Source organism: Drosophila guanche, unplaced genomic scaffold, assembly GCF_900245975.1.
Source record: "Drosophila guanche unplaced genomic scaffold, DGUA_6, whole genome shotgun sequence".
Classification (NCBI taxonomy): Eukaryota; Metazoa; Arthropoda; class Insecta; order Diptera; family Drosophilidae; genus Drosophila; species Drosophila guanche.
Genome location: NW_022995789.1, coordinates 82,850 through 91,569, shown reverse-complemented (window position 1 = coordinate 91,569; position 8,720 = coordinate 82,850). Strand labels below are relative to the sequence as shown.

General features: G+C 46.9%; 1 protein-coding gene across 2 annotated transcripts; it reads right to left on the bottom strand.

Moving 5' to 3' along the window:
• Positions 1–3,013: 3,013 nt before the first annotated feature.
• LOC117591545 (1,5-anhydro-D-fructose reductase) lies at positions 3,014–4,418 on the bottom strand. 2 transcript variants are annotated; one of them, XM_034284843.1, is made up of 5 exons: positions 4,217–4,418; positions 3,995–4,158; positions 3,757–3,930; positions 3,353–3,695; positions 3,014–3,293 (listed from the first exon to the last, which is right to left on the bottom strand). In XM_034284843.1, exons 1-5 carry the CDS (start codon positions 4,385–4,387, stop codon positions 3,096–3,098), a joined length of 1,050 nt encoding a protein of 349 aa, XP_034140734.1. In that variant the 5' UTR covers positions 4,388–4,418; the 3' UTR covers positions 3,014–3,095. The 2 variants fall into 2 exon arrangements, with proteins under 2 accessions (XP_034140734.1, XP_034140733.1); XM_034284842.1 differs by having other exon boundaries at positions 3,018–3,293; positions 3,757–3,926; positions 3,991–4,158; positions 4,217–4,417.
• Between the last annotated feature and the right edge of the window lie 4,302 nt (positions 4,419–8,720).

Here is an 8,720-nt window from a genome sequence, read left to right as displayed (position 1 = left end):
CTGTTCCCCAACAGGGCCATCCGACACAACAGGCTGGCTTAGCCTTCGCCACGGCTCGGTTTGCGATGCGGCATCCCTCTTCCAGACGGTCGTTGTCTGCTGCTCCTTGTCCGCGCTCTGAGTGCTCTGTGCGCATTTCGAGCACAGGACTACGCCCTCCGCGCCCTCCTGCATGTCCCTGATACCCGCTGCGGCTGCCTGGTTTGCATCCTGTATGTATCCTGTATCCGCTGAACAGGGTTCTGGTCGCCTCGTTTACATGGCGCGTGCTCTTGTCCAGCATCCGAGCGGTAATCTCTTCCAGAAGTCTACCCATCTCCGCTAGGTTCTGCTGACCGGTAGCATCCTGCGATGCCTTACACTTTTTTGGCGGAGTCGATCTTTGCGAGCTCGCCGGGCTTGCGGGGTCCCGAACCGTTTTGGGAGTCTCTTTGGGGTCAACTTCAGAGCTGCTGCTGGCGTTGTCTGGAGTACCGGTGATCGGATGAGATTGTTTCTCTTCACGAACACCGAAACATCAGCTTCCTTCCCTTCTTCCGGCAGTTGGCGCGGCGATCTTTCCTGCGCCGATCTGCCCACGAACGGGTTTCCCGTATCCATACGTGGCTACGTGGCTTCACGATGGGTGATAAACCGCCTCTCCCCTGTCCCCGACTGGCCGTTGTGCAGACTTTCCAAGTCTAGAAATTTGGCCTGAAGAATTTGTAACTTTGCGGCACCTTATCCCCTTTGCGATCTTGCAGATATCTGCTACGTGACAGCTGCTGACGGCGGAGTATCGATATATCGATATATGCAAGCTCACCTGCGCTCCCCACCACTATCAGCAATCAGCTCTCCTCCCCTCTTCCGGAACGGAGATTCAGCACCTTCTTCTCACTTGTTGTCTTTTCGCTGGAGGAAAAATAAACTCGTCCGATCGCTTTCACTCTTTCACTCCCCAACCCCATCCCCAAACTTTAGTAGTGCCTCTGTTGGTGATATTTAATTTCAATTAACTATCTATATTTCATAAACTATCGTGTGGTATGTCGATTGTGAGCTTCTTGTGGCGCTTGTAAAATGGCAGAAAACCATGATATTATCACTAACCAAATAGTTACCAAATACTATTTGGTTAGTGATATTATTCAGGTTCTACCAGCTGCCCCCAGCCTGCTATCGATATTTTTTAGCAATAGCTATTTCATTTCAATTAACTATCTATATTTCATAAACTATCGTGTGGTATGTCGATTGTCGCCCATCTCGATGGAATAAGCAGTGTAAAAGAAATCGGCGGCATGATTCTTATCCAGTACAAACATTCTATATTGGTGTTGTCGTCATTTTTGCCACATGGAGTGGCAACATCTTTATTAATTTCGTGACTTTGGTCGTCGAAGAGAGGAATGGGTCGAGGGCACATCTGGCCCAAAGGGCCCCATAAACATCTTTGAAGATGAATCCAAACTAGACAACAAAGTTGGCGGAGGAATCTACTCCGGGCAACTAAATATGAGGCATTCATTCCGCCTTCCAGTGGCAAATTGTCGCAAAGCTCTACATGAGATGGCAGGGAAATATGTTATTAGCCTAACAAGGGTCCCGGGACACCAGGACATTTCAGGCAACTGCATAGCAGACGAGTTTGCAAGATCCGGCACTACACTCCCCCTTTGTTTGTGGGAGAGCTTCACAGCTTCCTGTCGCTGCAGATAAATCCTCGGAAAAGCACGAAATTAAATAGGCGACACAGTATAGGGATAATATATATATATCGGCGGTTTATTAGGCACTCGAACGGCGCGGGTGTAGAATTGTATGGATTTGGATGGATGGATGGATGTATGTATGTGTGCCGCCCAACCGACCGAGGGGCGCTGCCGCATGACACGCGAGCATGCAGGAAAGATAGATGTTAGGCTAATATTCCAGGAAAATTAGAGCTAAACACAACTAAACTAGAGCGACTATAGCTAAGCCAGCAAAATTAACAAACTCAGAAACAAAACAAAACTAAAATTTAACTAGCAACGGGAGAGGTAGGCTGGTATAAGAGATTTAAAAAGAAGAAGAAGGGAGTTCGTGGAGGATATAATGTGATAGAGGGAATTATAATCCGAGCATACATAGTGGAAGGAACAGAGGAATAAAGTTTCTAGTGGGTCTAAAGGGAATCGTAAAGTTTATGCCGCTCAACAGGTCAGGGCTGTCCACACCCCTTGATCAAGTTGTGCATAAAAATTACATAACGAATTTTTCTACGACTAACTAAGTATGGAAGGTTTATTAGAAGTAATCTACTATGGTAGGATGGCAGTCTCACAGTTGCATCCCAGTTGAGGCCCCGTAGGGCAAATAAAAAAAGTTTTTCTGTACTGATTCAATACGGTCCTGATGTATGTTGTACTGAGGGCACCATACACATGAGCCGTATTCTAAAATCGGACGATCAAGCGAGATATAGCGAGTCTTCGTTATATAGGGGTCATCAAATTCCTAGTTTAACACCAAGATCATCAACTAATGTAATTCTCTCCAGAGAACTACCGCAGAGGGTGTAAGGAGCCAGTAAGGGGCTGGAGCGGTGAAAATTCGTTACTTTGCACTTCGAGGCATTAAGGTGGGTTGGGATCTGATTTCAAGCGGGAGTGAAATTAAATGTCCTTACTCTGGACGCAGAGCTTAACACCATCCGCATAAATAAGTACTTCGAGAATTTTTTAATACAAAAGGCAGGTCATTCATAAAGAGTGTGAAAAGTAAGGGGCCTAAATGGCTAGCCTGTGGTACTCCAGAAGAAACCATAACAGGTAAAGATAAGGAGTTTTTAAAAAGTACACTTTGAGACCTAGAACACAGGTACCTGGAAATCCATCTCAAAATATTGGGCGGAAACCCTAAAAGGTGGAGCTTTTGTGCAAGAAGAGAATGGTTTACAGAATCAATATGCTAAAAAAAGTTTAAGTACATTTTAATGGTAAAAATTGTGCTATTTAATTAAGTTATTAATGATACCAGTTCTACTCATCATCTTGATTACCTTCATTTGATGTCGAATCACATTTTTTCTGTGTCAGTATTATGTTTTAAGGGTTATATATATCTTGATATTAACTTTCGTCTTCCCGTTCGAAAGGGTAAAATGGGTGATCTTTTGCTAAGTCATATTTTACAATTCGTTTTTTTGACTTTATTCCAAGTAATGCACGGGTATCTGTATCGTCCAGCTTAAAGTCAAATATATTTAAACTTTGACTTATCTGAAAAGGATTAGCCAATTTTGGAATAGGAACGACTCCGTAGTCCACCTACAAAAGTTCAATGATTTTTATGTGTCTTTAACCCTAATAAAGCTGAATGTTATTACCAAAAAACGCAATACTATTTGAACAGATGTTTTCTTATACTTCGTAACTAATCTCCTCATGCCCTCCGAAAAGAAATATGTTGGTCTATGATTTTCTCTATTTGGCTGGCCAAGAGGTGAATACGCTGTTACAACAATTCCGTTGTAGTGACAATAGTCAACCAAATCTTTTTGCAAAAAACCAGGCCAGATTTCTACCTGATTTACCACTGGTTTTGAGGAACTGCATTGAATGATACGCTGTACCTGTTCCATATTAAAGTTCGATAACCCGATGCTGCGAACCAAGCCTAGTTTCACGAGTTCCTCCATAGCTTTCCATGTGTCTATATAATCAACGTCGCTGAATGTGAGGAAACCTATTATATGCCCTCAATGTATTCATTCTCTCCAGAAGTATTTACCTTGTCTGCAATTTACCCTCAGATATTGGCTTCAGAATCTCATCACACATATTTTTGTAGCCCACAGGAAAATGAAGCAAGTATAGGTCGATGTAGTTAAATCCCAGCAGTTTCAGTTGCTGCTCACAAATTCGGCGCACATCCCGAGGATCATGATGAGTGTTCCACAACTTTCAAAAACATGGTTTTAGTATTGGTACTTATAGGAATATATAAATAATTATATTAATTTACCTTTGTGGTCAAAAAAATATTTTCTCTAGATATGTTTCCCATTTTAATTTGAGTACGAAGAGCATCGCCTACATCCTTTTCGTTTTCATATGAATATGCAGTGTCAAAGTGACGAAAGCCAGTTTCTACTGCACAATGTACTGCTGATAAGCATTGGAAACCGCTCAGCTGCAAATATGTATATATATTTATTAATTTAATTTATATTCCTGTGTAGAATGTTTGCCTTATAAGTTCCAAATCCTAGAACGGGCATCTCGTAACCACTGCTGAGCTTTATTTTTGGAGCCAACAGTATCGAAGAGTCCCCACGTAGAGGACGTTGGTCATCGCCAAGAATCATGTTCACACGTGAATTATCATCAACGTAAGAAGTCAAGTAGCGTAAAGGTATCATTAAAAAATGATTTTCAAAATATATTTACAAATTTTGAATTTACAATATTAAAACTGCTGTTTATAAAAAATTGTATACTAGTACAAAATACAGTGTTTAAACACTATCCTACTAAAAATATATATTGAACGAAAACGGTGTACACTCTTTTGGCCTTTAGTATGTCTAACTCCCTAAGTTTCGTTTGAATTTATACAGGAGGTATGGGGCGTACCCACATAAATTCATGCTTGAGACATGCCAAGGATGGTGGTGGAAGAATACCAGAAGAATAGAAGATTGAGCGTGTTTTCGAGCTAGCTATAGGAGGGGGAGGGGCGTGGCTGTCTCCCATCGATGGGGGAAGGAATTCATGTGAGGGAGTTCGAGACTGAGCGGCTTTTCACTGCCCAAAGGCCTGCCCGAGCCGTAGAATATATGTATATGAAAATCAAGAATCTCACCTCTACTGCATATCATTATCAAACATTAGGGACAATAGAACGAAGTCACCGAATATTCAATGAATATATTCGTTCATACATCTCTGCAGACAAAACAGATTGGGATGTCTGGATTCAATACTTCACGTATTGCTTCAACACAACACCACCAGAAACGCATGAATATTGTACATACGAACTAGTATTTGGCAGACTACCAAAACAGTTCATGGATTTAAACAAAACTAATTACATACGAGCGCTCCGTGCAGCTGTACAAAGCAGAGGTAGCGTAAGTTGAGGAAGTATACCCAGGGGCGAAACTAGCCGCAGTCGACTGGAGCGAAGTGCCCAGTAGACCGAGGGCGAGAATCTGGGTGCCGGCTTCTACAAAAGAGCCAGAACGCATCCTGCTGATGTTGCAGCGATGCAACCCATCAGCAGATTGGAAGGTTGTTAAAGTTGAAGCGACGCAGGGCCCCACGAAATAAGGGGTCGTGATTAACAAGGAGTCGCTGGCCCCGATGGAGGCAGCCAAAGGAGACCTCAACTTCGGGTTCAGCTCCGTCACCATAAAGGTGTATAAGTCGGATGCAGCGGCCGGGCGCGCGTTCTGTCGACAACCCAGTCGAGCAGGATGTTGCCTCGGAGATCGAAGCACCCGACAACGAGCTGGAGTTGGCCCACGAAGGTGACTCCCTAGAGTCAGAGCTGATGCTCGAGTTCGAGGCAATGTGCCGACAATACGCTGGTGGAGATATTCAGGGAGCCCTCTGAGGCTTCTTCAGATAAATCTCCACCACTGTAAAGCAACAACAGCTGCCCTCTTACTCCGCTTAGAATCGAGCGGAGGCGACGTAGTCCTAATCCAGAAGCCTTGGGTGGTTGGAGACAAGGTCTGTGGATTAGCGACGAAGGACTACAAGCTGATTGTAGCACCAAAGGAAGGTAAAATTCGTACCTGCATATTAGCTGGAAATCACATCTTTCGCTTTCACATCTTAAAGCTGCAAGGGCACACCTCAGAGTGGTGCCGTCCTACATGGCTCACGACCATAGTGACCCTTCCAGCGACCTTGTCCGCAGGATTGCCAGCGACAGCGAGAGGTCAAACACAGGCCTACTGATAGGCTGCGACGCCAACGCTCACCATACCCATTGGGGAAGCTCGGACATAAATGTAAGGGGTGAGTCACTTTTCAGCTTCATCTTAAACTCAAATCTGGTCTTATGTAATCAGGGAAACGACCCTACGTTTATTATAAAGAACCGACAGGAGGTCATAGACCTCACCCTAGTGTCCCATAGCATACTGGGCTTAATTAAGAGCTGGATAGTCCTAGAAGCTAATAGTTACATCAACCCCAGAAAAGCCAACTGGGAGATATATTCTAAAACCCTTCTTCCCCCAACAGCACCAACATGCAAGAGACGACCTTAACAGTCTTGTAAATAGGTTCACGGAGGCATGCAACAAAGCCTTCAAGGCTGCGTAGAAGGTGCAGGGCAAATTTTAATAAAGCCAAACTACATGACCAGCCTTGCTCTATACAAAAAAGAAACTAGATAAGCGAAAAGAGCCTCCTGGCAAATATTTTGTACTGAGATCGAGGAGACGGCAAAAGCCGCAAGGCTGCAAGATCCTTTCCATAACAAATACTTCTGTGGGATACATCATGTTCGTAGTAGGGCGGCTTCCTGTCGCTGCAGATAAACTCCTCGGAAGGTCCAAGCGTCCCGAAATGAAAAGGAACCGTATATTCGATATAATGGTGGTTTATTGTGCACTCGAAACGGTGCGGGTGTAGAAAAGTATGTGTTTTGTGTATGTATGGATGTAGAATTCGTTCAGTATCAACTCGCGTGTACCGGAATGTACGGGGGTGGGTAGTATACTGACAACAGCTTAGCGGCTGGCTGCCTGCCAGCTCGCGAGCGCCAGGCGAGAAGGAGACGGTAGGGAGTGAGAGCGAGCTCCGGCTGCTACTCTCAACTTCCTCCCCCCCCCCCCCCCCCCCCCCCCCCCCCCCCCCCTTGCAGGACTGCAATGGAAACCTCTATGGCTGAATGCACGCCCCGGACACAATCCATCCAAACACGGTGCTTTGAGCCACGGGAAGCCCGTCTCCTAGGGCGAGGAACCCGGGTTGGATTACCTTCTGGTAAACGTCGGCTCCTAGCACGAGGAAGATCGTGGATGGAAGCGCTCGTCGGCGCGGCGAATGTCGTCAAAACGGGTACGCACCGTCTCGCTCACGGGACGCAGTGGCTTGCGGATGCGCAGGCGGGGCTCGACCTTCAGAACGGCGTCCAATTGAATGTTGCCACTCTTGGGGCGGAACATCGTCGTGCACACCTTTTCGGTGCCAACCCGCGTGGAGGGCAGTTTGAAGGCGATGGCCAACGACTCATCGATGCTGCTCACTGGGGTACAAGGGTCGATAAGAGCCGCCGTCTCAAAGGTTCTGGAACCCGTATCTAAGACCACAAGGGCCGTCGGGAGAATGTTGACGCGCCGGTTCTGGAGGAGCGTAGAAACGGATGGTGCCGATCTTCCACGACAGGGCGGCTTTCGGGGAGACGGCGGCGGCTTTCAACGCGAGAGGCTAGAGCCGCAGGAGGGGCTGGTGCGCCGGCGCGGCCTGAACGCTGGGACGCACGGATGTGGAGTAGCGTGTGGTGGCTCCCGCCGCACACCTTGCAGTCCTTGGTACTACGACAGTCGTTGCCGGAGGTCTGATGAGCCAGGCAATTAGCGCAGTACTTGTTAATCAAGACGTCTCGGATTCTCTTCTCGGCGTTCAGGCGAAGAAAGCGTCGGCAGACACGGAGCGGATAGATTCCGGAGCAGACTCGGCAGCGGTAAGAGTTAATACCTCGAGAACGTCTACTCTCCGAAGTGCTCGGGTGTCACGAGACCGTGGATCCATCTCTGAGTACGGAAAACTATGGCGAAAGAAGAAGAACAAAAAAAAAGATTCGGAGAAGGGTTAGTAACGGGATAGGAAGCGGGGGACACGCACGCTCTTGGATGTTGGATGGAGCGAGGAGGTTCTACGGACTGAAGAACGACCTTTGCGACCGGCCTTTTGAAGACCCCCCGTGCAGTGAGGATGTCGACTACAAGGACCCGATCGTCAGCGCCGAGGTACACGGACTGGATTCGTTCGAGACGCCATTCATTAGACGGAAGGTTGTCCTCCTTGACGACGACCATATCAATAATTTGCCTTCAAAGTGCCTTCAGATGTTCCCATCGATTTATGATCGACGTGAGGTCACCCTCAACTTCTGGCTCCGCCGTCGCCATTAAGAGCCCCTCCGTAAGGAAATGCCCGGGAGTTAGGGCCAGCAACTCCTTCGGATCTTCGGACATCTTCAAGAGCGGTCTGGAATTAAGGCACGCCTCAATTTTCGAGAGAAGCGTGGAGAGCTCCTCGAAGGTGTAGCTCCGAGTGGACGTGGCTTTGTGGGAAGCCGGAGTGAAGAGCATCAAGACAAAGTCCCCCATATGTGGGGCCCCTGGTGGGATGAATTTCCACGAGACCATTTGATGACTATACGCATCAATCACAGAGTCCTTGAATGCTTCTAGGAAATCCTTGGCCAGCACTTTGGCTGAGCCCACAAAGGTTTTGCCGTTATCGGAGTGGATACTCTGTGGACAGCCTCGTCTCGAGACGAAACGAGCGAAGGCAGCGAGAAACTTTTCGGTGGTGAGGTCGGACGTAGACTCCAAATGAATAGCCTTCGTGGCGAAACACATACGCTCACATACTCCTTGGTGATAAGGAACGCCCGCCCTGTGTAGTTGCGGATTTCAAAGGGACCGGCTTAGTCAATGCCTCCCCCATCATATGGGTTTTGCAACTTATTTTTGTGGACAATGCACACTTTGCAAGAGTTCACGA

Bases quoted from the DNA above. Each gene is read 5' to 3' on its own strand.
- LOC117591545 (XM_034284843.1), bottom strand. From the start codon at position 4,387: ATGATACCTTTACGCTACTTGACTTCTTACGTTGATGATAATTCACGT. The intron at 3,931-3,994 runs AAAGGTAAATTA...ACCATGTTTTTG, and splicing joins GAAAATATTTTTTTGACCAC to AAAGTTGTGGAACACTCATC. The intron at 3,294-3,352 runs GTAATAACATTC...GAACTTTTGTAG, and splicing joins AAATAGTATTGCGTTTTTTG to GTGGACTACGGAGTCGTTCC.